Source organism: Mirounga angustirostris, unplaced genomic scaffold (assembly GCF_029215605.1).
Source record: "Mirounga angustirostris isolate CCGP_5_RB_7025 unplaced genomic scaffold, mMirAng1.0.hap1 SCAF_1, whole genome shotgun sequence".
In the NCBI taxonomy this organism is placed as follows: Eukaryota; Metazoa; Chordata; class Mammalia; order Carnivora; family Phocidae; genus Mirounga; species Mirounga angustirostris.
Window position 1 is genome coordinate 210161451 of NW_026991709.1, and position 27226 is coordinate 210188676.

General features: G+C 62.3%; 4 protein-coding genes across 7 annotated transcripts; 2 read left to right on the top strand and 2 right to left on the bottom strand.

The window, feature by feature from the left end:
* The first annotated feature begins 582 nt into the window (after positions 1-582).
* Positions 583-5050, top strand: TGFBR3L (transforming growth factor beta receptor 3 like). Its single transcript, XM_064571992.1, has 6 exons — positions 583-982; positions 1861-1997; positions 2097-2405; positions 3040-3160; positions 3253-3411; positions 3620-5050. The coding sequence occupies exons 1-6, from the start codon at positions 913-915 to the stop codon at positions 3685-3687; spliced, it is 864 nt and encodes a 287-aa protein (XP_064428062.1). The 5' UTR covers positions 583-912; the 3' UTR covers positions 3688-5050.
* Positions 5051-5168: 118 nt separating this feature from the next.
* On the top strand, positions 5169-7668 carry SNAPC2 (small nuclear RNA activating complex polypeptide 2). Of its 2 annotated transcripts, XM_045863897.3 has the most exons (5): positions 5170-5408; positions 6036-6155; positions 6315-6383; positions 6661-6952; positions 7044-7668. In XM_045863897.3, the coding sequence occupies exons 1-5, from the start codon at positions 5226-5228 to the stop codon at positions 7373-7375; spliced, it is 996 nt and encodes a 331-aa protein (XP_045719853.1). In that variant the 5' UTR covers positions 5170-5225; the 3' UTR covers positions 7376-7668. The 2 variants fall into 2 exon arrangements, with proteins under 2 accessions (XP_064428044.1, XP_045719853.1); XM_064571974.1 differs by lacking the exon at positions 6315-6383 and having other exon boundaries at positions 5169-5408.
* Positions 7669-8978: 1310 nt separating this feature from the next.
* Positions 8979-10942, bottom strand: CTXN1 (cortexin 1). 2 transcript variants are annotated; one of them, XM_064571986.1, is made up of 2 exons: positions 10366-10942; positions 8979-9989 (listed from the first exon to the last, which is right to left on the bottom strand). In XM_064571986.1, exon 2 carries the CDS (start codon positions 9967-9969, stop codon positions 9721-9723), a length of 249 nt encoding a protein of 82 aa, XP_064428056.1. In that variant the 5' UTR covers positions 9970-9989; positions 10366-10942; the 3' UTR covers positions 8979-9720. The 2 variants fall into 2 exon arrangements, with proteins under 2 accessions (XP_064428056.1, XP_045719854.1); XM_045863898.3 differs by having other exon boundaries at positions 8979-10004.
* A 139-nt stretch (positions 10943-11081) lies between these two features.
* TIMM44 (translocase of inner mitochondrial membrane 44) lies at positions 11082-25934 on the bottom strand. Of its 2 annotated transcripts, none has more exons than XM_045863140.3 (13): positions 25779-25934; positions 22990-23091; positions 20065-20235; positions 18934-19014; positions 18040-18189; positions 17169-17308; positions 16825-16910; positions 16034-16126; positions 15821-15945; positions 14427-14477; positions 12645-12734; positions 11952-12008; positions 11082-11633 (listed from the first exon to the last, which is right to left on the bottom strand). In XM_045863140.3, exons 1-13 carry the CDS (start codon positions 25821-25823, stop codon positions 11514-11516), a joined length of 1311 nt encoding a protein of 436 aa, XP_045719096.1. In that variant the 5' UTR covers positions 25824-25934; the 3' UTR covers positions 11082-11513. The 2 variants fall into 2 exon arrangements, with proteins under 2 accessions (XP_045719096.1, XP_045719095.1); XM_045863139.3 differs by having other exon boundaries at positions 11952-12062.
* Positions 25935-27226: the final 1292 nt, after the last annotated feature.

The window sequence follows — 27226 nt, forward strand, 5'->3', positions numbered from 1 at the left end:
GGGGCCCACAGGCCTGGTCCCCCACCTCCCTCACCTGGCCCAGCCAAGGAGGGGAGGGGAGGCGTGGCCTTTGTGGGTAGCTGGAAGGTTCCGTGGCTGGGCCCAGGGCCAGTGAAGGCCCTGGGGCCAGCCACCTGGATTTATTTTTATTTAACTATTTTCTGTTTTGTGAGTGCGTCTGCCCGCCCCTGCCCCCCTTCTGCGTGAAGTGGGTTCTGGGGGAACCTCTTCTTCCCCTCTGCCTCTTTCCTGTCCTCTCCCTCCGTCGCCAGTCACCAGCCATCCTTCTTGACCAGGCAGAGGGGGGAGCGGGTGGGCGGGCGGGCAGGGGCCTGGGGCGGCTTGGCTGAGGCCGCCGGCCCACGACCCCTTCCCCGGTCGCCAGTATTCCCCCAGCCCTTTTTAAAAACGAAATGCCCCCGTTTGTAAATCCTTAGACGCTTGAGAATAAAACCCCTCCCTTTTCTTCCACGGAGTCTGTGGTGTGTCTTGAGCTTGGCAGGCCGGGGCAGCAAGAGGTGGGAGGGGGCTGTGAGGCCTGAACTTTGGCGGGGGTGGGGGCGGGGGGAGCCATGCCTTTCCAGGGGTTGGGGCCTCTGCACCCGGGCGGGGGACTGAAGCCCAGCCGGGCCCGGAAGGGTCGTATTTGTAGTGAGTTGCCGCATATCAAGTGACCAGTGTGCCGGACCTCCCTCCCCACCACCCCGCCAGCCACAGGTTGGCCAGAGAGGAGCCCTTAATCCCTGGCAGACCTTGGGCGCCGGCTCTGATGCACACCCCTCAGTCCACCGCCCCCGCCTCCTGGGGTGGCTGCTCAGCCAAGGACAGGGCCGCCTGCCCACCTGTCGGGCCTGGGTGCCGTCTGGCGGGCAGCTGCACTCCTGGGGCACACTTCGGGGGCGCCGGTCCAGCATGCTGGGTGCCACGCTCCTGCTGCTGGCCCTGCTCCCCGGGGTTGCCACCTTGCCCAGCGGACCACCTGGTACGTAGAGGCTGGGGACACGGCTCATCAGGCTTCCATCCCTGTGTTGCCCTTTCTCGGCTCCACCGCCCCTCTGCCTTGCCTGGGGGAGCGGGGGGGGAGGGCAGGTGGGCTCTGCCTCTGTCTCCCGTCTCCAGATCCTTCTCCTGGACCCCCAACTTCTTCAGAGGCCCCAGCAGGTACACTGATGCCAGTGACCGTGGGAGAGCGGTGTACCAATGCTTTTAGGAAACGTGTGGGGACTGTCCTGAGAACATTATTTGACAAGGATCCCAGCGGAGTGCCTCCCTCGGGCAGAGGGGGTGTGGGTGCATGTGGGTCCCCACCCCGTGTTGCTGCTGCGCTCGGTCTGGGAGTAAGGAATCTGGACAAATGGAGAGGCCGGAGACCCTGGTGGCCCGGCTGGGCTCCAGCTGTGCCAGAGGGGCAGAGAGACAGCACCTTCCTTCTTCCCTTCCCCATTGCTCACGGTAACCTTGGAAAGGAAGGGGGGGGCAGCACCCTCCCCAAGCGGGCGCTGGGCCCCTTGGGTAGCTGACCTCACCCAGCCTGGCCGCCTTCCCCGCCCCCCGTCAGGCACCCTTCAACCCTGCCCCGCCAGGGAGTCCCAGGTCCGCTGTGGGGGTAGAGATCCAGGTCTGGGAAGGGGGGCTCCTCCCCAGAGGCGCGCATTTTTGCTCCCAGCCTCGGCTGCTGGGCGGTGGCGGCCCCCGGACCTTCAGGGGACGTACCATGCCTACTCTGCCAGCACCGAGCACCGGGGAATCCCGCACCGCAACAGCATCCATTTTCCAAAGGAGGCGGGAAGGTTGCTCCGCTGGCCTGGAGGGGCTAAGGGGCAGCGCGACCTGCTTCGTGTCACCCTTTCTCCCCTCCAGCGCCCCCATTCCCCGCGGCGCCCGGGCCCTGGCTGCGCCGTCCCCTTTTCCGTCTGGAGCTGTCGGACGCGGAGGAGGCCTTCCCGCGCCGCGCGGGGCCGCTCGAGGTCCCGGCCGACAGCCGCGTGTTCGTGCAGGTGTGGACGCGGGGCGCGCCGGGGCGCGCCGGGGCGCGGCGGGCCGGGTGGCGGGCGGCCGTTGCTGATCGCGCCCCCGCCCCCGCCCCCGCCCCCTAGGCGGCCCTGGCCCGACCCTCTCCGCGCTGGGGCCTGGTCCTGCACCGCTGCTCCGTGACGCCGTCCTCGCGCCCGGCCCCGGGGCCCGCCCTGGCGCTGCTGCGCGGGGGCTGCCCCGCCGACTCCTCGGTCGTCCTCCCGCCGCCGCCGCCGCGCCCAGGTGCTGCCGGCTCCGCGCGCTTCAGCTTCCGCCTGCGCCCGGTCTTCAACGCCTCCGTGCAGTTCCTGCACTGCCAGCTGAGCCGCTGCCGCCGCCTCCGGGGAGCCCGCCGGACACCTGCGCCTCTGACGCTGCCGCCGCCATCGCTGGTGCGCGGGCGCACCGCCGGGAATCTGGGCGCCTGGGCCAGTCCCGGGGCCGGGGGGGGGGGGGGGGGGGCTGGGCACAGGCCGTCCGGCCTCTGAAGGAAGAGCTCCTTGGAGCTTGGGAATCTAGGGGTCCGACGCTTTGGAGGCTGGAGACGGGGGTCCCTCGGAGCTGGGGAGAGTCGCTGGGTCTCTCTCGGGCTGGTGGCTGGGCTCAGGGACGGAGAGGGGGGCCTGCGGGGCTCTGCCTAGGGGTTCCCCAGGGGACAGGGAATGGCCGCTGGGCTTGCTCTGGGATGCCTGGGGCGGAACTCGGAGGTCCCTCCAGGGCTGGGTGGCTGGATGCAGAGGCGGCCAAGGGGCCAAAGGTCTGGTATCTAAGGTTCTCGGAGAACTGGGTCGTGTGACCTTGAGGGGCTGCAATTTGCAGTCCTCACAGGCTGGGTGGCTGGCTGCTTGTACATCTCAGGGGCTGGGCTCACGGGCCTCTCGGGGGTCGGATTTCCAGGAGTTCACTGGTGCGACTCCTGGTCGCAATAGAGAGCTGGACACGTAGACCTCTCGGGAAACCCGGGGACAGACAGGTCCCTGAATCCTGGGGCCTGACTGCCCATCTCTTGCCTCCTCCTCCCCCCAGTGTCTGCCTCAGGATGAGGCGTGCACGGGCGCCGGCAGCGGCGAGAGCCTGGGTGCCGACAGTCCCCACCTGCACACGCTGACGCAGCCCATCGTGGTCACAGTGCCGCGGCCACCCCCCAGTGAGCGCGCAGTTCTCCGCAGGGGTCGGAGAACGGGGGGTGGGGAGGACATCTGTGGCCCGGGCCCAGTCCCTGTGTCGTACTTCCCACAGGGCCATCCAAGGGCGTCCCCGGCAGAGCCGTGCGCCCCGAGCCTCCGGCCGCGGCCCCCGCGGCCCTGGAGCCCGCGCCCGTGGTGGCGCTGGTGTTGGCTGCCTTCGTGCTGGGCGCCGCGCTGGCCGCCGGGCTCGGCCTCGTCTGTGCGCACTCAGGTACCACGCTCTGCCCGCCGGGACTTCCGCCCGGCCCCCAGCCTATCCCCGCGGGTCGGGACCCCGGGTCGCCGCGACCCAGCCGGTGGAGCCCCGACCATCCCCAGACCTGCCTGCGATACGCCCGCGGCAGCCCCCAGGGGGCGCCCTTGCCCCGGCCCAGTGTGCAGGAACCCCTAGTGCTCCGCAGCCTCCCTCTCCTTTCCAGCGCCCCCAACCCCCGGTCCGGCCCCGAGAGACTCGCCCAGCGGCCCCCAGCCCAGGATGCCCCAGTGAGGCAGGTAAACGGGGGTACGGGTGGGGGGAAAGGGTTGTAACGTGGGGCCGGTAGGACAGCTGGAAGAGGGAGGTGATGATAATGGCGTTTTAGGCGTTCCCTGTGCCGGGGAGTGTTCGGAAGGTTTCATGCCTATTAATTAATGTAATCCTCATAACAACGTTCAGGTAGATATTATTATAATCCCCATATTAGAAATGAGACCCATGAGGCACTCTCTGAAGTAACTTGTCAAAGGTCACAAAATTTGGTGGAGCTGGAATTCAAACTCGGGCACTGGGTCGGTCACCCGTGGCCAACTTCGGGCTCTGTGTCACAAGAGGGGTCCTCAAACCTCGGACAGACACTAGATGAGGAGAATTCGCGACTCAGACCTAGCACCCACCCTCACTCCCGCACACAGACTGACGGAGGAGGCCAGTGATCCGCTGGGAAGGGGGTGGCCTGCGTTGTGTCCTCTCCTTCGCTCAGCCTGGGTAGCCCCTCGCCAGGGATGGCGCACCCCCAGCAAGGTCCCGAGACACACCAGCCACGGCCTCGAACCAGGCCCGCCAGGACTGCACCGGCCGCGGCCCACCTCGGACCCGACGGGACCACTGTCTCTGCTCCGAACCCTCCCGCCCCCGACGCGCTCCTCCTCGCACCCTCCCACCTGGGCTCAAAATAAACATCTGGTCTGACCTGCTGAGTTCTGAAGTCTGCGTGTGAGCTTGGCGCGGGTATAGGGGGCAGGAAGCAGAGGCCTTGGACCAGGCCTTGGGGGCCGGGCTCACACGCCCATGTATACGTGTGCAGATGGAGGCCAGGGGAGATCCAAGGGAGTTTTTCCCAAACAGAAAGGGACACCCAAGCCCACGTGCTTAAGTTTTAATAAGCTCCGCCTCCTTCCTCAAGCCCTGCACCTGCCCACCTGCCTCCGGCGGTCTTCCCAAAGCCAGGCTTTCTCCGCTCTCCACCCCCACCCTGGACTCTGCCCTCGCTAAGGCCTTGACCTCTGGTCTCTGCTCCAGCGCCCTCTGTCTAGTCTAGAGCTCGTAACTGTCTCCTGTCCGACTTCCTCCCTTCCCTCGAGCGGGACTACTAGCTCCATTTCACAAATGAGGAAACTGAGGCTCGGCTCGGCCATATCACTTGCTCTAGGTCCTCAGGGCTAGCCAACCCCACAGCCCAGGTTCTTGGCTACCACTGAACAGCTGCCTTCCTGCCAGGGTCCACTCCTTTTGGAGAAGCAAAGCACACAGTAGGAGTTTCGCGAGACTCAGTCCCGGAATGGAGGGAGGGCGGGAGATCTAAGGTCTCGGCTCCAGTTCACGGAGGAGATAAAATGCAGGCAGGTGGGGTGTCTCATGCGCCCCCACCTCCGTTCGCATGCCAGTCTCTCCATCCTCTGCCATCTAAACTGTTCTCTTCGGCCGCAAAGGCGGAGCCACGCCCCCATCTGGTTCCGCCTCCGCGCCGTGCTTTCTGGCCCCAGCGGCCTCCGTAACCCCGCCTACCAGGGAAACGGGCCCGGGACGCAGACACCGCCCTCGCCGGCATGAAGCCTCCGCAGCGGCGGCGAGCGGCCCCGGCGCGCTACCTGGGTGAGGTGACCGGCCCCGCGGCCTGGAGCGCCCGCGAGAAGCGGCAGCTGCTACGACTACTGCAGGCGCGGCAGGGCCAGCCGGAGCCGGACGCCGCTGAGCTGGCCCGGGAGCTGCCGGGCCGCAGCGAGGCGGAGGTGAGGGGGTCCTGGGAAGGGAGGGGGGCTGGAGCCCCGGCTAGGATGTGGGCGGGGCATACTTTGCGGCTGAGGGGCGGGGCGGGGAGGCGGGGCGAGCGCGGGGTGGGGGCGGGGGACTTGGAAGGGAGGCTGAGTGTGGACGGGGCATACCTGAGGCTGAGGGGCGGGGCGAGCTTGGGGGAGAGGCGGGGCATGCGAGACTGAGGGGCGGGGCGAGGTGGAGGCCGCGCGTGCGAGAGGCTGAGGGGTCGGTCGGACTCCGAATTAGACGGAGTGGAGGCCCCCCCCCCCCCCCGGTCAGGGCGGAAAGGGCAGTGAGGCTGAAGTGAGAGCCAGGAAACGGGGCCGAGTGGGTGAAGCGGGGCGATGAACAGGGTAGTCCTTCGCAGAGGGTGGGCCCTGGCTGCGGGGAGGAAGCAGAACCGGCCTTACACCTTTATGGGGTGGCTGGTCACACCTGGGGCCTGGGCCCGAGCCCCGGGGCAGAGTCACTGAGACCTGTAACACCGGGGTAGCCGGAGGCTAGGGAGCAGTGCCGGTCCGGGAGCAGGCAGTAGGCTTTGGCCTCTCTCCCCAACCCTGGGCGTGTAGAAGGCCCATTCGGCCTCCTCCTCTCTTATCCAGATCCGGGACTTCCTACGGCAGCTCAAGGGCCGCGTGGTCCGGGAGGCCATTCAGAGGGTGCATCCCGGTGGCCCGCAGGGTCCGAGGCGCCGGGAAACACAGACCCCGGCCCCCATCGAGGTGAGGCAGGACAAGGCCCGCCAAGGCCGGGCCCTGGGGCATGGTGTGGGTGTTGGGGGGGATAACCTGATCAGGGGGATCCCCAGGAGGGGCAGGGCTTGGAGACCCCCGAGGGTTGGTCCCTAGGCCGACTGTGTGCCCTCTGGTCGCCCCATCCAGGTATGGATGGATCTGGCTGAGAAGATAACGGGCCCGCTGGAGGAGGCCCTGACTGTGGCTTTCTCACAGGTACAGCCATCCCACAGGCAGGATGGGGGTGTTATGTATAAGTCTAAATTAGGGGGACTTGGCTCCGGGGCCCTTCCTCTTGCCAGCTCTGTGACGCTGGCCAGTCACTGAACACCCTGAGCCTCAGTGACCCCGCTTCCGACAGCTCCCCTATGTTACGTCTAACAGGGAGGATTTGGTGAGCAGGTGGAGGTGGAGGGCTCAGCTGGGTGCAGGGCAGCGGAGAGGCGGATGGGAGGACTTCCCCCTTTCCTTCCCTGATCTCTCTTCCTGCCAGGTACTCACCATCGCGGCCACGGAGCCCGTCAGCCTCCTGCACTCCAAGCCCCCCAAGCCCACACAGGCGCGTGGGAAGCTACTGCTGCTCAGCGCCCCTGGAGGGCGGGAGGACTCGAGCCCTGACACCCCGGGCCCCGCCCCTAAGGCGAATGGCCCCGCCCCCGAGGCACCTTCTGCATCCCTGGCTGACCCGTCGTCGGAAGGCGACTTCTCCGTGGACTTTGAGAAGATCTACAAGTATCTGTCGTCCGTCTCCCGCAGGTGTCATGGCCCTGAGCTTTCTGCAGCTGGTGAGAGTAACGGGCAGGGGCTGGGAGGGAACGAGCCCCGGGCAGCAAGGCCCCCCCTGCCCTCACCCCACCCCTCTGTGTCCATCACCAGAGGCAGCGGTGGTCCTCGACCTGCTCTTGGCACTTCCCGAGGAGCTGCTCCGCCTGCCCTGCGATGCCCTGGTTAAACACATGTCGGATATGTACGTGCACCTGACAGCCCCTCAGCCGGACCCAGCCACAGAGGGCCTGGTGCCTGGAGCTGAGGATGCCGGGACAAGCTCCCCGGGGCAAGAGGAGGCCAGCCAGGCCGTGCCCCTGGCTCCAGAGAATGCCCCGCCCAGTGAGCCAAGGTCTGCTTGGCAAGCAGCTGGGGTCTGCCCCCTGAACCCGTTCCTGGTGCCCCTGGAATTGCTGGGCCAGGCAGCCAGCCCTGCGAGGTGAAGGCCCGGTAGGGGGAAAATACACCAGACATCTGTGAGCCCCCTGGCCCTCAGTCCTGCCTGGGCTGGTCCTGGGTTGTCAGGAGGACCCAGCCACGGTGGAAGGTCCCTGACATGGTGGGCAGCAGGGGGTGGCCTTGAAGATGATCGACACGGTAGGGGTCTCCGAAACAGAAGCACAGTTGTACAGGGGTTTGGCCACAGAACTGAGGTGGGGGCAGCCAGCTCCTCCCCCCACAAAGCCTGTCCCAACATCCTGTATCCTATGTCCTGTGAGTAAAGTTCTTGCCATTATGTCTTGTTCCCTTTTTCCTGGGAGTTAAAGATGGGAGTGGAGGCCCAAAGTGCCAGAAGAAGTCATAGGTAGGAGTGCAGGAGCTCGGGGTCCCAGGGCTGAATGGGGGGCATGTGAGGGGGGAAGGCACCGTCATCAGTAAAGGCTGCCGCCGCCGCCAGGTCTGGTTCAGTGCCACCTGGAGTGACCTTGGTCTGGCCGTGAAGGGGACCCTCGGTGACTGCATGGAGGATGAAGCCTGAGCCTGACAGGTGTTGAGTGCAGGGTTTTCAGCGCAGGTGACCTCCCCTCACACAGATGAAGAGAAGCCAGCAGAGGGTAGCCAGGTGGGAGGAGCCAGGCCCCAGGTACAGGTCAAGGGTAAGGGGTGGGCTGCCTCAGGTGGCAGGAGGTCGGAGGGAGGGGAGTAAGTCATCTCCCCCCACCCCCCAGCAAAGCAAAGAGGGGCAGGGAGGGAGGAGCTGAGCTGGGTAGAGGAAGGGTCCTGGCTGCTGCCAAAGGCCCCGAATTCCCAGGAGTGTGGCGGGGTCTCCCTGCAAGGGGTCCCCCCTTCATCAGCCTGCCTGAGGGTGTAGATTCAGGGAGAGGCTGGGGAGGGCACGGCAGGGGAGCCAGGTGTCCTCCCACAGCTCCCCCCCCAGCCTGACTAGTCCTCTGGGAGCTGGTAGATGTGTTCGCAGAGCCCGTGCATTCACACAGCCTTCCTTTTATAGAAGCGCCTGCTCTTCCCCACACACTGCACACGGCTCCCCGGGGCACAAACAGGCTCCCGGGCGGGGGGTGTGGAGCAGAGCCAGCCCACTCTGTGCTGCCCATCTCCCAGCTTCCAAAGTGCGCGTGTGAATGGTGGGCAGGAGGAACCAGGCTGAGAGAGGTTTGGGGGAGCAGATGTGGTCAGTGCCAGGAGATCATGCCACGTCTTGGTGGCACCCTCCAGGGCCGGCTGAGCGGGGCCCCCCACCCCTCCCAGCCCCGCTTAGTCCCGTTATTCCACAGCCTCCAGTCTCCCCAAGTTAAGGGAAAGAAGGGGGGGTGGACCTTGGCGATGCGCGTTGCGGAAGGGAGCTAGTTCACCCGTCAGTCCCCCCAGAATGCGGCCTGCGTGTTTTGGCAGCATGGGGCAGCCATTAAGAGCATGTGGAAGTCAGACCTGGGTTTAAATCCCAGCCAGGCTGGAATCCCGCCACTCAGTATAGTACAGGCTAGTCCCTCAGGCCGCCTGGGCCTCCATCCCCCGGGCTGTCGAACAGCGATGCTAAGAGGGCTCGCTCTGGGTCCTGCAGAGGGGACAGGTCACGCGCAGCACGCGCTAACTCACGCACCGCCTGGCATGTAGTAAGCGTTCAGTAATAGCTTTTATTGACACCATCGGCTCAGAGGCAGGGAGGAGGGGGAAGGCATGGGGAAGGCCGCGGGGGGGGGGATGCGGGAAGGGGGCAGGGGGAAGCGGCAGGAGGGCCAGGGAGGGGCGCTGACCTGTACTGGGGAGAACCTGCCTGCACTCTTCCTCCCACCGAAGGTGCCGCGCGTCCTGGACACAACAGCCATTGGTGCTCTCCAGGCTCGGTCTCCGGGGCAGGCCGCGCAGGGCATATGGGTGTGCAGCGTCCACCCCATGGGCGCAGGAGAGCCTGCCCCGCAGGAGCAGCTCAACATTAAGGGGGGATCGCGGGCGGAGTGAGGATGGCCAGACCACAGGGGAGGGAGTGGGGACACGGGGGTCCCCCGCATCCAGGAATGGACAGGACACTCATGCTCGGCGGCAGGGCACTAGCAGAGCCACCTATACGCCTTGGGGTGGGGGTGGGGGTCCTCTTCCCAGTCGGGGGCCAGCAGAGCCTGCGAGTTACGGAGCGAGGACGGGGCGGGATAAAGGCACGAAGTGGGGCTCCGGCCAGGCCGGGAGGAAAGATGGGAGGGGTCTGAGGGGGAGGAGCCGGACCTCTAACGGCCTCCTCCCTCGGGCTAGGCGCTGGGGCGGAGGTCCTGAGCGCTCCCTGCCAGGCGGCGCCCCCGTCGAGTCGGCCCCTCGGAGAGCGGCAGGGCACGGCTCAGACCAGCGCGTAGTCGAACTGCCCGCGCTCGAGCGCCTCCTTGTGGTCGGTCCAGGACGAGGCGGGCATGCGGCTGTAGGGGTCGAGCAGGATGCGCACGCAGCGCACCATCAGCAGCACCAGCACCACGAGCAGGCAGAGCACGAAGGCGAACACCGTGCGCTGCTCCGCGTCCAGGCCCGCGCCCACCGGGGGCCCCGTCGACGGCGGCAGCGGCTCGGGGGATAGCGTCCACGTCGCGCTCATGGCTCACATCGCCGCGCGCCCTGCGGAGGAAGGGCCTGCCGGGGGCGCCAGGATGAGCCTGCGCCTTCCCGCCCCTGCGCCGTCCCCTCCCGCCACCGCCCCCTGACCTTGCCCGGATACAGCCCCCGCCCGCGCCTCTGTCCCCCGGCTACGCCCAAGCCGGGCTCGCGGGCAAGCCGCCACAGGCACGCGGGGACCCAACTCCGGCCGTGCGTGCAGGTGGGGGCGCTGAGACTGGGGAGAGGGAGCCCGGACCCGGCCGGCCCGCGCACAACAGGTGCGAACGCGCAGCCCCGGCGGCGCAGCGGGGCGAAACCCTGTCCCCCGCCCCGCTCCCTTTGTTCTCGGCGTCCCGGGGACCCTTCCCCCACCCCACCCCCCTGCCGCGCCCCTCACCCTGGCCTCGACCGGGACGGGGACCGAGCGCCCGGTGGCTGCGCTCTCTTCCGGGACCCGCGCCGGCTCCGCTCTCGGCCTCTCCCCGGTGGTAGCGGCGGCGGTTGGTGGCGGCGGCGGCCCGGGCTCAGCCCACCCCACCCGCCCCTGGAGCGCTGGAGACCGAGGCAGGCGAGCCGCACGCTAGCCGGGCCGCCGCGGCTGTTCCCATGGCGACGGGGGCGGGGCCGCCGCGGGGGGCGGAGGCTGCGCAGGGAGCGGTGCGCGGGCTCGCGACCCCGCCCCGGCCTCCGGGAGGACGGCGCTCCCCCCCGGAGGCGCCTGGGAGACCCCGGCCGCGGGGAGCCTCAGCACCGAGGACCTCGCCCACCCCACCCCAGAAGCACCCCAGCCCGACTTCCGCACCTTCCCCCCATTCTCTGCGATAGACCCCTCGACCAGATGTCCTGCGCGGACGGATCCCAATGCCTCCAAAAATCACTCCTATTGGCACTCAAGCTCCTCCAGCTCTAGGAACCCCAACCCTCCGAGACCCCAGCCAGACTACTGAAAACTCCCTAGCTCTTGTCTCGGTCACCCAAGGGCGGGCAGGGTCCTGACCAGGCAAGGCTGCCCCCTCCAGAGCTTCAGTTCCTTCAGTGACCTTGACCACCTCCCTGTGACCTCCTGGTCAGCTCCCGCCCCACCCCAGTGACAGACACCTCGGACCACCCAAGTTGCTCTCCTGCACTTTGGTGTTTTATTATTTCCAAATCGCAGGCATATACACACGGGTAATAAGGGCACTGTTAAAATAAAAAACGGAGCCAAAATGCCCTGGCTGAAGTGGCCAGTGGGCCACTCTGAGTGGCGGGGGCCTGGGCCCTGTCCTCCTGCCTCCAGAGAGCCCCTGGGTAGGGGCCCGTTGGCACCATCGGGCCTGTGCACTGCAGTGACCTCGCTCAGCAGCCCCGCGGGGCCGAGGGGCAGCGCGGGGGCTGGCACTGTGGGGAGGAGCCCCGGCAACTGCCCGCCCTTCCCCGTGCCGCCCTGGTAGAGAACCGACAGTCCTGTCCTCAGAGGTCTAGCTGCTGCGGGCAGACAGCAGTCCTCTGGGTGTCCATCACGTGCTGATCCAGCCCAGGAGCCCCCGGCCGCGGCCACCGTGCTCAGAGGACCTGCTCTGTGCTGGAAGCGGAGATGTCCAGAAGCCGCCAGGCTGCATAGGGGTTGAGCTCGTCCTGGTCTCGGCAGAGCGCCCACACGTACAGCATGCGCAGCACCTTCTCCTGCCGGGGCGGGGAAGGTGAGGGCTGGGGACAAGGGGCTGTCGAGAGGAGCAGGGCAGAACACAGAGGGGACACCAGGAGGGACCAGGGAGTGGGGCTGGGGGTGTCAGCCTGGCTCTGGGCTCCAGAGGCTGCAACTCTTGGCCCAACCAGACAGGTCAGTCACCCTCTGACCTCCACCAGGCCTGACTGGGACCCTAGACTTCTGGAAGCCCGGCCCTGCTGTTTCTGCACAGTCACAAAACCTCCTGGCTCCAAAGTGCAAGGCAGCTGAAGATGGCCACCTGCCCGTGCTGCTCCATTTCCTCTCACACTCACCGGGTCACCTTCGACCACCTCGCCTTTGGGGTTCTTGATCACCATCACCAGCTGGGCCTGGAAAGTGATGATCAGCACAGGCCCCTGCTCCATCATCTTGCCCATGGCCAGCTGCGGGGGGGGGGGGGGGGGGCTTAGAGTGGCCACACCCCTTCCCTGCTGCTCCCCTTGTGGTGCAGATCCCCGCTTCCCAGAGAGCGGCCCCAGCACCCCCTCGTGCCCCTCGCTGGGCCAGGCCCCGGAAGGAGGCTGAGGAGTCCAGTCGTCCGTTTCCAGGTGGGAGATTCCCACAAGACCCTTCCCAATGTGACCCATTGTCTGAACTGCTAAGACCTGGGCTGGGCGGCCACATCAAGGCCCCCCGCAAAGGGCCCAGTCGTGCACACAGGCAGGGGTAGAGGGAAGCGTGCGCTGGCGTGTCTCCAGCTCCCCATAGGGACCGTCGGGGCCTAAGTGGTCCTGACAGAGCGCCCCCCTTCCCAGTAAAGGCGCAGGGGCAATACTGCCTTTGGGGGCCCCGAGGTCTGGGCAGCAGCACCCCCCGCGTCTGCCACCTGCCTAAGAATTCTCCCACCACGGGCTTCCGCTGAAGGGGCCCCGGAGGCCCCTTAACCCAAGCACCTGCCCATGTCAGGACTCCTGCAGGGACGGGGCGCCCCTGTGACGAGCACACCCCCCGGGAGAGACACTCACGTCAACGCTGTCGATATCCAGGATGCGGGAGTGGAACTGCAGGCCCAGCGCCCTGGCCTGCTGGATCGGGTGAGCCAGCTGGCTGTAGGTCTGCAACGAGAAGCCGCACGCCTGGGGCCGCACGCACGCACGCACGCACGCACGCCTGGGGCCGCACGCACGGAACGCAAGCCCCGCCCGAACGCAAGCCCCGCCCGAGCGCCGCAGCACCGAGGCTGGCGCGCCGCGGGGCCCGACACGCGGTCCTGGGCGGCTCTCCCCGCGGCGCGCCAGCCGAGCCCCGCGCTTTCAGCCCTCGAACCGTCCAGAAACGGCTCCTGGCGCGGGGCTGTGCTACGCCGGGCGTGGCGGACGCCAGGAGCACGGGTCCAAGCAGGCGGGCTGGTGCCCCCCGTTTGCTGGCCCGCAGCGCACACCCCTCCCTCGTTATAAAGGCAGCACTGCATCAAGACTACCGACTGAAAGTGCCATCACCGGGGGAGTTGGTAATTTTCCTGCCGCAGAATCTGAAACACAGCCCCAGGGGTAAGTTGAGGCCTCTCTGGCTGATCGTGGACTTGCCCCTATTCACCGCACTCTGAATCCTGGCCTGGAATCCAACGCGTTTTCTAGGATTTGCCCTAATCCGCGGCTGCTCTGAAATGAGCTGCACGGGGTGCCTCCTCCTCGCTGACCAGCTGCTCCGGGAAGCCGCTGCCCGCAGGCAGCCCGCATAACACCCCTGGCCCCGCCCCAGCCTGCTCCCAGGCCCAGGACATGTGCAGCCTTGTAGCTTTCCTCCAGAAGCTTCTCTGGACTCAGCAACTATGATGGAAGACATTCCAATCACAACTACTTTTTATGGAAATAACCGCTACCAAGAAAACAAATGCTGCCGCTCCCATTTCTGGTGTGATTCTTAAAAAATGACATTTAAAAAACACCTCTGTGTGAGCACCTGCAATTTCAAGTGCATTTCCAGGGGCACCAGCAGCTCTCTGGCAAAGATAACCAACCACATCCTAATGGTGCCAAAGTATTAAAAAAAAAAAGAAAAGAAACACCACCACCACTCACAAATGCCTGTTGGATTAGTCACCATGCAGAGGAGTATTTTAAAAAAAAATCTGACATCTTCTCCTGCTTTCTCCCAAGTTGTTTGTGAGCTGGAAGCAGAACAGAGTCAGCCAAAAAAGGCTCTGGATTGCTTAATACAAATAAGCTCAGAAAAAGACAAAAAAAAAAAACAACCCACAAAGACACAGGTCAGGGCGTGAGCAGGGGGAGGCGAGGTGGCCAGCCAGAGCCCTGCAGGCACGGGGAGGCTGCCAGGCTCCAGGGAAGACAGGGTGTGCTCCTGAGGGGGGCTGACCCTGTCACCCATGGCCCGGCACCGTGCAGCCCGGGGACCCTGAGCCCCGACTCCGGGGAGCAGTCAGGCCTCGTCAGGACACGGCTCCTCCCCATGCGGGAAATCTATCACCGTCTGTTTTGATCTGTTTCGGGAACTCAAAGTGAGGACAGCTAATGAGTCCAGCCAGCGCTTTGTGTCCTGCAAATGCTGCCTGTGTTCGTGCTGTACCCTAATGATGCCTGTGACATGGGCGTGATGATGGACGCTGGCCCGGGGATGGGAAGGTCACACACACCCCTCTCCGCCCAGCCCCGGCCCCCGGGGTCCCCCCACAATCAGGACACCAGACCCCATCATGCCCTTCTCAGACCATGCTGCCCAAGCAGATCTCCAAGCTATGATTCTTTTTAGGCCTAACTAGAAAAAAATAAAAAGAAAGAAGTACTCACAGCTTCATAGCACCAATCTTTGAGAATGTCGAGCTCTCCAGAAATCATGGCCTAAAAAGGGGAAAACAAAAAAAATTAGCTCGAGACTAAGAGGGGACGATCTAGGCAGGAGGCCCTCCCCCACAGGCTGTACCTGGGGAGCAGGGGGCCTTGAATTGGGCTGCAGCAATGGGCGCCCCTCCTCAGGCCCTGGGGACCAAGGGCCTGTGTGTGTGACCCCCGGCAGCCCAGGGTGGTCCCAAGGGCCTCGTGGGAGGAGGCAGAGGAAGGTGGCAGCCTGGTGGGCTCACCCTGGCCAGGAAACTGAGCCAGGGAGGCCAAGAGCTGCATTCTCCCTCCACTGGGGATGGAGCTTTGCACAGCTGGGTCCACAAAAGCACAGAGGAGGGGTCCCAGGGGTGGCCTCCCCAGGTGCCATGGGGGAGACCTCCACAGGAACTTGGAGGCAGGGCTGAACCTGCTCAAGGTGACGGAGGAGCTGAGGGCCCGAGGGAAAGCACAAGCAGGCTGGGGGCTGAGACAGCCTCACCCCAGAAGAAACTGCCTGTGCTCGGATTGCTGCTTTTGGGGATCGCTCCATGTCTACCTCCTCCCTCCCTGCCCAAAGTGGCGTGAGGGACCTGGGAAATCGGAAAGGGAGGGGGACCCATGAAGGTCACTGGGATGGAGGAGGCAGGAGGAGGGGACAGGAACCCACTGGGGCTTGCAAGGCCTTTCTGTGGTCTCATTAGGACTTTTCCTGGGCTCCGGCCACGTCTTGGGGGCTAAAGGAGCAGACGTGGCGGAGGAAAAGGCAGCCGACTCAGGCAGGGGCCTTGTGGAGGGCTGGTTGCAGCGGGACTTTGGGCAAGCCGCTCCCTCCTCGCTTCTGAGCCAGGAAGGGGATAGAAGATGGGATTCAGGATTCCCATAGAGAGGACACCTCGGAGGAGAGCCCCCTTAGGGTCCCCCTCATGGCTTGCCCCACGGGCTACAGCTTCACCCACTCCTGAAAGGCCCCGGGCAGCCGCTCACTGCAGCCTCCAAGGAACCACCTCAAGCACAGAGCACGAGGGAACCAGACAGGAGGCTCCAGGCCAGCTTTCAAGGGAGGCAGGAGTTGCTGCCGGACATTGTGACAGGGAACTCAGTCCCGGGAGCAGACACACCCAACAGCCAAGGCAAGAAAGCAGCTGCCGTTGTGGGGACCAGCAGGGCCCACGGGCGACCCCAGGTGCCTTCTCAGAGGTGCATGACTAACAAGGGCCAGGCATGGGGTGCTCAGGCCTCTGAAGGCGGGACAGGTGTCTGCCCTGGCGGAGCGCTCCATCAGGCCACAGCCGGTTTGTCGTGCGCAGCCCAGGGCGATAAGAGACTGGCCAGGATGGGGAGGGCCCGCTGAGGGGGCAACCCACCTCCAGGACGTTGGGGATGATGTCGTTCTCACACTGCTGCAGGAACCGCTCCTTGTCAAAGGCGGGGTCAACTCGCAGGATCTCCGTGAGCACCTCTGACATCTCCGTCTTGGAGAATAGGCCCCCTGGAGGCAGCCGAGCCAGGAGTGGGTCGAGGGCCCGCGGCCCTCCCCTGCTGCCAGCCCCGGTGGCAAGGACAGGCAAGCCACTCACCCAGCAGGTCTGTGACCTTGTCTGTCAGCGCGCGGGACGCCCGGATGAGTGCGTTGTCACTTTCGTCATACTTCATCTTCATCTCAAAGAACCCTGTGGGGACATGGGCCAGGGTCAAGGGGCCCTTCCAGAATGACACCCCTACTCCATGACTTCCGAGGGCTCCTCGGGGCCCCTACGAGATCCAGTCTCCGTGCTGGGTAAACAAGGGGACTTCTCTGAGCCTGCGTCCCCAGCGGTGGGCCGAGGGGGCTGTGCGAACCGTGAGGGGCCGCCCTGCTAGCTGGGGCTCTCCCTCCAAAGGAAACAGGCTTCTAGCAACCCCCACAGGACAAGGGACGAGGGTGGGTGGCACCTGGGGAGCCCCATGCCCCAGACAAGAACAGAGAACTCTGGGGCCTCGAGCTGGCTGGCCGGGCCCCACCAGCGCCCCCTATGAGGGAGCGTCTCACGGGGAAATCCACAGCCGTTTGCCCGGCCGCCCTGCTGCTAGCAACCGCTCTGGCCACGGCAGCGATGGGTGACTCGGCCCCCATGGTAGGGTCCCTGGCCCGCCAGCCCGAAATGTACCGCTGCCCGCGTGAGCAGGGCTGCCTGTCGGCCTGTGCTCTGCCAGAGCTCTGCTGCTCACTGGCTGGGCGATCCTGCGGAAGTGGCTGGTCCTCTCTGACCCCGGTCTCCTCCTCTGTACAGTGGGGGTCTGGCTTGTGCCCAGCACATGGGGAGCACTCAGTGAGTTTCCGCGGTCACGGCTACGCTGTCAGCTGAGCCTCCGAGATGTGAACACTCACGATTAAAGACCACATTGTTGTCCCTGAAGTCTTTCCACTGCTGGTACCACTTGGAGTCCTTGTGCAGCACGACTCCCAGGGCCTCCCTGGGAAGACCGGGCCGGCGGTGAGCAGCGGCGCGGGAGCCCCGCCACCCACCCGGCCCCGGGGGGAGGGGTGTAGCGGGACAGCCCACCCCGCGCCTCTCAGCCTCCTCTCTCCTGTTCCCCACCCCACCCGCGCCCCCAGACGCACTAGGGAGCAGGAACTGTTGAGCAGAAAAGAAGCTGAGGAATGAACTGACTCGGGCAGAACCTTCTGCGGCGCTCGGCCACACCCAGTGCGCTGGCCGGTCTGCTACCTACTCATTGGGCTCAAACACCTTCTCTTCCTTGAACTTCTCTCCCGCAAACTCCTTCCTCTTCCTGAGCCGCTCTGGCCTCCGATAGGGCCCGGTCTGCCCCAGCACACTCTCGTCAAGCTCCTTCTTCACAGACTCCACCCCCTGGAGGGAAGCAGCCAGCCACGCGGTGGGCACTCGGGACCTGCCCGACACCGCAGACCACCACGGTGGGCCTGTGTGTTTGCGCCCCACGTCGGAGAGCATCTGCTGGGAACCCCACCGTAGGGCCTGATGACACCCCAGGGGCTCGGCCTCCCCCAGTGTTGAGGTCACGTGGCTCAGAGTGACCTGCCCGACTTCCCTGCATGGGCAGTGGGACTGTTCTAGATGGACCCTGCTTTTCTTTGGCCTCCCTCTCATTCCCCGAGACAGAGGCTCTGGCCCTGTTCGGCTGGCTGTGCACCCCCCGCTCTGTAGGGCCTGCCCCCTCCACCTGTGGCCCCTTCCCTGTATGTTCCTCTGTCACATGTCACTCAGGAACTCCTCATCCCCTCCTGGGACCCCATACCCCTTGAGAGCAGAAACAAGGACTTTCTATCTTGTGGCCCCTGTGGCCAGCAGAGGGCTCAGCCACGGGAGGATTCGACAGGTGATAGGGAACGAATTGGGGACCTCCAGTCACCCTGAGTGCAAAAGGTCCCTGGTTTAGAGGCACAAGCTAAGGATGTTAGCGGCTGAGAAGCTCTCACTTGCCCGAGGCTGCCTAGCCGGGAGTGGAGCACAGACCGGGTGCCTCGGGTGGGCTGAGCTCCGAGGTGGGAACTCTGGCTCCTGGACTCCGAGCAGGCCAAGGCAAGGGCACCCCCGGCAGCAAGGGCACCAGGCCGCCCCACCTGAGAGAGGGCTCTGAAGGCGGCAGTCTTGCCCAGCTTCTCCCCACCCTTGGACACTGACTCGGCGGACTGCTTGGCAGTCTTGGCTGCTTCTTCCACGCTCTCCTTGATTTTCCGGCCAAAGTCGCTTTTACTGACTTCGTCGAGACTCTACTGAGACAGAGGGACAGGGGTGTCAGCACAGGACCACTCGGGGCCTGCATGAGCTCCCCCAGAGCTAAGGCCAGTTGAGCCCTCCAAAGGGCGGGAACGGGTGTTCTGAGCTTGTCTGGCCCGTGGGGCCCCGAGACTCAGGCCCCCCGTGTACAAAGTCTGGGGTGCTGGACCCCTGGGCTCTGGGCTAGACACCAGGTCAACTGGCTCTCCCCAGAATGGGCAGGAGAGGCAGCCGAGGGATAACGGGAGAAACCTGCATCCAGCACTGCACCGGCCTGCCCTGCTCTCCTGCCCAGAACAGAGAAAAGCAAAACAAGGCACAAAAAAGAAGCCCCTGGCGCAACTCCCTGCCTTCCCCACCCTCGCCTGGGGGCCAAGCAGCGCTTCCTGGTGTTTAGGCAGGAAGAAAAAAAAAAATCCTCGTTTCTGATCCAGTCTTTGCCAGCGGCAGCTAAGCTTCTCACCCGAGTGGTAAACTGCAGGGCACGTGGGCTAGTGTGACTCTGCTCTCCTTCCTGGGGGCGCCGCGCAGCCTAACTCCGGAAGCCACCGCACCAGGCCGGCTCTTCCCTCGCCTGCCGCCCACGGCTCCGCAGCCCCGGGCCAAGTCCCGCCAAGTCCTCCCTGCCCGGGCCCCAGCTCTGCCGCTGCTCCCGGCACCGCTCTCTCCTCCCAGACGCGACCCACAGATGGCCCCGAGCCGCGGCCAATGGAGCATGGCGGCCCAGAGACCGTTACCTCCTTCACTGTGCCCGAGAGCTCCCCCAGCTTCTTCTTTATCACCTCGCTCGTCCGCACCGTTTCGGATTCAATGGTTTTCTACGGGAGGGATGTTGTTTGTTACGCCGCCGCAGTTATCTTACAGGCAAGGGTCCAAAGAAGCATTTTTCTCAGCAGCCCTCTCCCCTGCCAGCCTGCCCACCCCAGGGCCCCTCACTGCGCCACAGCCCGGCCGGCGGGCTCAGCAGCCGAAGGCTGACACGTGGAGACCCTCTAGGCCCAGCCCCTGGCTCCACTCCCTCGCTAGGTGCAGGGGTGATCTGGCCCCCTCCGCAGCCCCTCCCCCCGGGCTCACTGACATTATCCTGCCTCACTCTGCACCCCTGCAGCTGCCAGCCCCTGCCGGATCTCCCGCAGCCACTGTCCCCCCGACCTGCCCCCAAACCACCCCTTCCTTAATGGAAAGGAAGGGCGACCTGCCGCCGACGGAATAGGCCTTGCGCATGGCCTGGGAGGGGGCCCGGAGAACAAAAAGCCCAGGGTCCTGGCGCGGGCGCCCACTGGTAGGAGGGGAGGCTGCCCCCACCCCACAGCCCTCATGCGGCAGAGGTGGCGGAGCCCGCTCGCTAAGAGACGGCGACCATTAAGGACACGTGCAGTGCTGTAACCCGCTTTCTACCCGCTTCACTCAGAGGGCCATGACCAGTGCATCTCAAGCCCACTGCTCCAGCGGTCACCAGGGGAGGCCGGCCGACGCACATGCGGGCCCGGCAGCTATGGGGGGCGCCGAGACCCTGCATTTCTCACGCCCTCCCCAGAGAAGCTGGCGCTGCCGGTGTGCAGAGCACGGTGCTCCATCTCAGCACAGGAGTTTAGGCAGGAAGAAAAAAAGGCCCAAGGACTTTCTATCTTGTGGCCCCTGTGGCCAGCAGAGGGCTCAGCCACGGGAGGATTCGACAGGTGATAGGGAACGAATTCAGGACCTCCAGTCACCCTGAGTGCAAAAGGTCCCTGGTTTAGAGGCACAAGCTAAGGATGTTAGCGGCTGAGAAGCTGGGCCAGCGCAGTGACCTCACCTTCCCCCGCCACGCTGGCACCGCGCGGGAAGCAAGTGTCCCACCAGGGGAGACGCGAAGCAGAGGGACTCACGTATTTCCTTCTGGCTTCCTGGAGCGCGTCGGACTCTTCCAACTTGCGGGCCTCATCTCGGAACTTTTTAATACTTTCTTTCATTTCTTTGTTTTTGGCTAATTCTTGTTTGATATTATCCAGTAAGCCAGAGAGAAAGCCTTTCCTGTTTCCAGAAGAATAGGATCTGGACTAGAAAGAATGTAAAAGAAACAAAGGGTTTGTACTTTTTCCTCTGTACCGATACGGGGTTCACAATGAATAGCTACCTCTTTTATGAGCGACAAAAGTCAAATCAAAAAAGCATCAGGTGAGGGGCGCCTGGGTGGCTCAGTCGATTAAGCATCTGCCTTCAGCTCAGGTCATGATCCCAGGGTCCTGGGATGGAGCCCCAAGTTGGGCTCCCTGCCCAGTGGGGAGTCTGTTTCTCCCTAGGTGCAAGGGTGATCTTCTCCCTCTTCCTCTGCCCCTTACCCCCATTCGTGTTCTCTCTCTCTCTCTCTCCCTCCCTCCCTCTCATAAATAAATTATTTTTTAAAAAATATTTAGAAAAGAAGGCATCAGGTGGTAAACTATGAGATGTCCAGACTATGAAATGTTATTCAGTAATAAAAAGGAATGAGTTAGCAAGCCATGAAAAGATATTGTGGCCTTCCGCAACGTCATATGTCAATGACATCTCAATTTAAAAAAGACACAGAAGGGGCGCCTGGGTGGCTCAGTCGTTAAACGTCTGCCTTCGGCTCAGGTCATGGTCCCAGGGTCCTGGGATCGAGCCCCGCATCGGGCACGCCGCTCCGCGGGAAGCCTGCTTCTCCGTCTCCCACTCCCCCGTCTCCCACTCCCCCTGCTTGTGTTCCCTCTCTTGCTGTGTCTCTCTCTGTCAAATAAATAAAATCTTAAAAAAATAAAAATAAAAAAGACACAGAGGACCTTAGCTGAGAGAAGCTGGTCTGAAGAGACTCCAGACGGTATGATCCCCGCTCTAGGCCCTTCTGGAAAAGGTGAAACCATGCAGACAGTAAAAGGATCTGTGGTTGTCACAGGCTGGTGGGGTGGGGGGGGGAGATGAATGGGCAGAGCCCAAGGGAGTTTCAGGGCACCGAGACTACTCTCTGTGACACGACTATGGTGGACACCGGGCAGACGTCTGTCCACAGCCTGGGAATGTACAGTACCCAGAGCGAACCCTGAGGCAAACTGTGGACTGCAGTTAATAACAGATCAATACCTGCTTATGAGTCGGAACAACCATGCTACACTAATGCTAGATGGCGCCTCATGGCGAAAATGCCTCACGGGGAAAACTGTGTGCCCAGGTGGGAGGAGAGGGGGAGAGGAAGCTGATGGGAACTCTCTGTATTTCCTGTTCAGGTTTTCTGTACTTCTAAAAATGCTCAAAAGAATAAAGTCTATTCTAAAACAAAACAAAGTACCAGGCTCCTTCTTCAACAGAGGAGACCCTGGATGAGAAACGGGTGCAGCTTAGAATCCTCAGAGGGATTCAAATGTGCTCATCTTAAGGTGAAGGTCAACACCCAAAGGGGCCCTGGGCTCAGGACTGGGACAACATCCCAAAGAAGCTGGCATAGGGCCCTACTCCCTGGGCTTCTGGGGCCGGGGTAACTTCTTCCTTTGGGGTCACTGTCAAGTCCCAAGTTGGGCCTCACATGTCAACCTTGGGCTTGGCATAAACCTCCCTCGTTTATGGATCACTGTCACCAAGAGCTGAAGCTCAGGGGTCCCCCTCATAGGAAAACCCCGACACACCCAGGGGCCAGAGCCTAGGGAGGCCAAAAGAAAGGCCAAGGCCCCACTCCACGCACAAGAGCCAGTACATTGCCCAAGATACAGGCTCCAGGGTCAGACTGAGCCAGGGTTGGGTCCCTGCTTCGCCAAAAGCATGAGAGCAGGCTCTGAAAAGGGAATGCTTGAAGAACCATGCGAGGGAGCCGCCGCATGGGGCAGGGACCACTTCCATGGTGTCCCAGCGCAGCGCCATGGCCGGGGCCTGCCTTCCCATTTTTCAGGGTGACTGACTCCTGAGCCCGCATCAAGCCCCAGGGCCAGCCTGGCCAGCCTTTCTCGGGGTGTGGGGGTGGGAATGGAGTCTTGGTGAGGGAGTACAGGTTCTAAGACCGTCTGGGGGGCGCCTGGGTGGCTCAGTTGGTTAAGCGTCTGCCTTCTGCTCGGGTCGTGATCCCAGGGTCCTGGGATCGAGTCCCGCATCGGGCCCCCTGCTCAGCGGGGAGCCTGCTTCTCCCTCTCCCTCTGCGGCTCTCCCTGCTTGTGCTCTCTCTCTCTCTCTCTATCAAATGAATAAAATCTTAAAAAAAAAAAAAAAAAAGACCGTCTGGGACTGCGCCGCCTGTGTGAGAGTCTACTGCTGGGAGGAGACTCAGAAGGAAGGGTAGGGTGTGAGCTGCCCCAGTGTGTGGGTTTGGGGAAGTAGGTCAGCTTCTGGGCTTTCCTCCCCGTGGTGGTGAGGCACCCACAGAAAGAAGCATGGTTGAAGAGGTATGAAGGGAAGGGCAAAAGCTCTAGAAAATGCGGTCTGTGGGGAACAACAGAAACAGAAAACTGAGCCCCCGAGATGGGTGACTCTGCTCAAATGCCTGGAGGGCTGTCACGCAGAAAAGGCAAGAGCCACAGGGAGGTGGATTTCAGCTGAGTCCAGGGATGCCTTTCCAGCTATTAGAGCTGACACATCATCTGCCTTGTCAGGCGGGAGTTCTACCTCTGTTAATGCCAAGCACCTCTCGAGATCCTGAGAGGACCAGCACGCTGGACTCTGGAAGCCCAAAGGCCTTAGATGTGGAATGTCAGCCAATCAGTTGCCCCAGGCAGTGTGGGCAACATCTTGCAGCCCTCTCTCCCGTCAACTAGGCCTGATCTTTCAGATGACTTTCCCCTCCTCTCAGCTTGCTAGCATTCTGAGTCACTCACCACGGGCAGCTCTCTGCTGGGCCGGCGTATGGGATAGGTACCATGGCGTAGCGACACCAGGTTGTGGCTGGACAGAAACTGGACTCCACTGCCGAGGCATTTCTAATTGGGGGAGAAAAGAGAAAGACCCAATTCAGTTAAGAGAACGACTGGGAAGTAAGCAGGCCACACTAAAAAGCTGGGGGTCGCCCAAGACTCATTTGCCGATTTTTACCGCATGCCTGTGCTGTAAGCTAGACCCTCTGCAATCTTGCTAAATTCTGAGAAGCCAGTGGAATCTTGCGGAAAAGACGACACTGGATCTGCACCTCCAGGGTCCATGTCTACTTTCCTGCCTCTGAACCTGGGGAAAACCAGAGAAGTCCCAGGAAATGCCAAACTATGGTGGAAGAAGGCGAATCGTGCCAGTCTAATTTAATCCTGGAGACTGAAATGGGCACCCAGAGCCTCGATGCTGGCAGTAAACAGTCTTCTCTCACAAGCATCCCCCACTTCTGCCAGCCCCAGAAAGCCAGAGACCTGGGCTTTCAGAGGTAAAACACGGAGAACTTACTGTTCCAGGCACAACCCTGGGAGAAACCTACCATGTCCCAGGGTTGGGTTGCCAGTGGGACAACTGAGGGGATCCACCTGGGCAAAAACACTACTAATGCCATGTGAAAGGCATTTCTGCTCCTACCAAATGAAGAACTTTTAAGCTCCATAAGAGAAGGGCCTGGACCTGCACAGGCCTTGAAACCTAGCACCCAGTACTGAACCACACACGCTGATGTCAATGACCCCATAGAACCATAGCCCGGCGGGGGGCGAATCGCCCCTCACTTCCTGATCGCACTCCACGTGCACAGGGGAGTGAATGGTGGCCTCGGCGCCCAGTGGAGGAAGAGCGAGAAGTCAAAACACCGTGACAGTCACGGCTCGCATTTATATGCCAGGTCCTCTACCGAGGGCATTTCCTGCATCGCTCCTCCTAACCCTCCGTGTGAAAGTGCGGGAGGTAGTTCTCTCCCTGGCTGAGAGCTTGAGCTCATGGGGGCGGTGGGAGTTGAGGTGTGTATGGAGTGCTCAGAAAACAGTAGTATTTCATGTTGCTGGAAGTCGGTTAGGAAACTGGGAGTCAGAAAGGTTAAGCAACCTGCCCACAGTGTCAGGTGACTTTTAAAAGTGACTTTTTAAAAAAGTCAAAAAACCACTCTTCCATTTCCACATTCCCTGGGCCTTTCCTCTCCCTGTTTCACGCCTCCTTTCTCCAGAAACTTTAAGCAACATCCCAAACTCATACAAATGCCACCATCTCCTATAGTTCAGGAGTAACTCCTGAGATGCCTGGCTGGCTCAGTCGGAAGAGCATGAGACTCTTGATCTTGGGGTCATGAGTTCAAGCCCCATGCTGGGGGTAGAGATGACTTAAATAAACTTACCAAAAAAATGATTTATTTTTTTATTTTTTTGAAGATTTTATTTATTTATTAGACAGAGAGAGAGACAGTGAGAGAGGAAACACAAGCAGGGGGAGTGGGAGAGGAAAGCAGGCTTCCTGCGGAGCAGGGAGCCCAATGTGGGGCTCGATCCCAGGACCCTGGGATCATGACCTGAGCCGAAGGCAGATGCTTAATAACTGAGCCACCCAGGCGCCCCCCAAAAATTATTTTTGTAAAAAAGAGTAACTCCTGGGACGCCTGGGTCATGATCCCAGGGTCCTGGGACCGGGCCCCGCATCAGGCTCCCTGCTCAGCTGGGAGGCTGCTTTTCCCCATCCCTCTGCCTGCCACTCCCCCTGCTTGTTCTGTCAGATAAATAAAATCTTAAAAAAAAAAAGAGAAAGAGAGAGAGAGAGAGTAACTCCCAAGAGTTTAGTTTAGTAAGTTGTTCTCTGCCTACACCTGTTGATCCTGGAGCACTGACTTCAGCAACAGTCTGAGATAGAAGTGGATGGCTGTCTAACTTGGGAAAGAAATTCCACAGTAAGCCCAAACCTGAGGTTGGTGCCCCACCAGTTTTGTGCCCAAATCCAAACGTGTAAATTCAATCTCTCAACCCTGACTCAAAAGACAAGCAGCCAAGAAAAAAAAATCAGCCCTGAGTCAGACAGCTTCTTTCTCCCCACACTAGGATCCCTGTAAGATATTTTCCTCCCTCCACAGTCTGGCTCTGTCGTCAGTCTGACCCAGGATTTTGGCCAGGTCAGCTACCCCCCCAGCTGACACTGTGGGCAGGTTGCTTAACCTTTCTGACTCCCAGTTTCCTAACCGACTTCCAGCAACATGAAATACTACTGTTTTCTGAGCGCTCCATACACACCTCAACTCCCACCGCCCCCATGAGCTCAAGCTCTCAGCCAGGGAGAGAACTACCTCCCGCACTTTCACACGGAGGGTTAGGAGGAGCGATGCAGGAAATGCCCTCGGTAGAGGACCCGGCATATAAACGCGGGCCGGGACTGTCACGGTGTTTTGACTTCTCGCTCTTCCTCCACTGGGCGCCGAGGCCACCATGCACTCCCCTGCGCACGTGGAGCGCGATCAGGAAGTGAGGGGCGATTCGCCCCCCGCCGGGCTCCGCCCATGGCCGCCTCCCAGCCGGCACGCTCTGCCCCCGCCCGTGCGCTTCGCTCCGGGACCCCGGGCCCGGCCTCCGCCGACCCAACGCCCTGAACCCAAGGCTCTCGCTGAGCCCAAGGAAGGGCCGAGGGGCCAAAGGCCTGAGGACAAAAAGGCCCTGGAGGTCGCAGGCCTGGAGCTCCCTAGACCCGCCCCCACCCCGCACCCCAACCCTGCACGTCCGCTTACCCGCGGGCAGCGACACCAGCCTCCCCACAGCGCCGCCGCCGCCATGTTGCTGGATCCCGTGTGACCTTCTGGCAACGCGGCCCGATGGCGTCACCAGCCGCGTCTATGTGGCGCGGCGTGGGCCTGGGAAAAGCCGGCCCTGGGGGCGGGGTTTCGGAGAGGAAACAGCCCCTGATTTAGACAGCGCTCCCGGGGAGGGCGGGGCCTTGGAGAGCGGTCCGGGGTAGGGGCGGGGCCTAATGAGCTGGAGATTCCTAGAGAGCTAGGCCTCTGATAGGGCAGGATTTCGGAAGGCGGGACCCGTGACTGGATGTCGGCGTGGGGGGGGCGGGCACTTTTTTGAAGCGGAGAGCTCTGGTTGGATAAGACCACGAAGGGGCGGATCGTGAGGGCGCGAATTCCGTCCCCCGCGGTGGTCTCCCCGACAGATCGCGCCGGGTTGCAGTGGCCGGAAGGGCAAGTGGAGCGGCTGCCCACAGGAGTGGATTCAGCTGGATTCTGACTGATTGGCCCGCGGACCAGCCCGGTAGTGACTGACCCTGGCTCTCACTGACGGTGGCCTACAGTGACCGACAGACGGGCAAGTGAGTTGCTCCCAGAGCGAGAGCACGTGAGCCCACTTTGTACAGCACTTTGAGGAAGCTCCTGTTGGTTTTAGTCCAGATCAGGAAGATGAAGCTAAGACCAGGCTGGGTGGAGGCCGCTCCTCCGTGGATTCCGTGTGAATTGACACACCTGGCCCTAAAGAAGATTAGGCCTTTGTCTTTTTAGCACCTGGAGACTATTTTCCATTTAGAGAATGCCGCCACCAAGTGGCGGTACCTTAACATGGCCATGCGATCTGAGTCTAGGAGAGATGGGGAGCTGGTACCGTGGGGGGGAGTCAATGCATGCTGCCTTTGCCCTGTTGAAGCCTTTTGAGTTATTAAACTGTGATAAGGTCTGTGGGACTTGAAAGGGAGGCAACATACACTCCCTAGCTTCAGGGTTGGACAGATTCTCTGTCTCTCAGAAGCTCCACCTCGAGGTGGGAGTAAGTAATGAGGGCTTCCACTCTGGCTTTGAAATGTCTTTACTCGGAGAAGAGCAAACTAGTTAAGTGGTTGGGATATATAGGTTTGTTGCTGAGAAGAAGGTCTGGAGGAAGAAGAGCCCTTGAAGGAGACTGGGCAGGACCGGTCAACAGGTAGGAAGAGCACCTGGAAGACCTCGGAGAAGGCAGGCGGAGTGTGGAGTGTTGAATGCTACAGGGAACTCAGGCAAGGCAGGCCAGGCCAGACCCGTGTCCATTGTCCTTGGCATTTGTGCAATATGGAGGTCCATGGTGAGACAAGCAAGAGCATTTTGGTTGAATGGTGATTGTGGAAGCCAGGTTTCAGTGGGTTGAGTTTGTTTTTTTTTTACAGAGGTGCGCTGGAGTCAGCTCGTACTGGCCGGCGAGAGCGAAT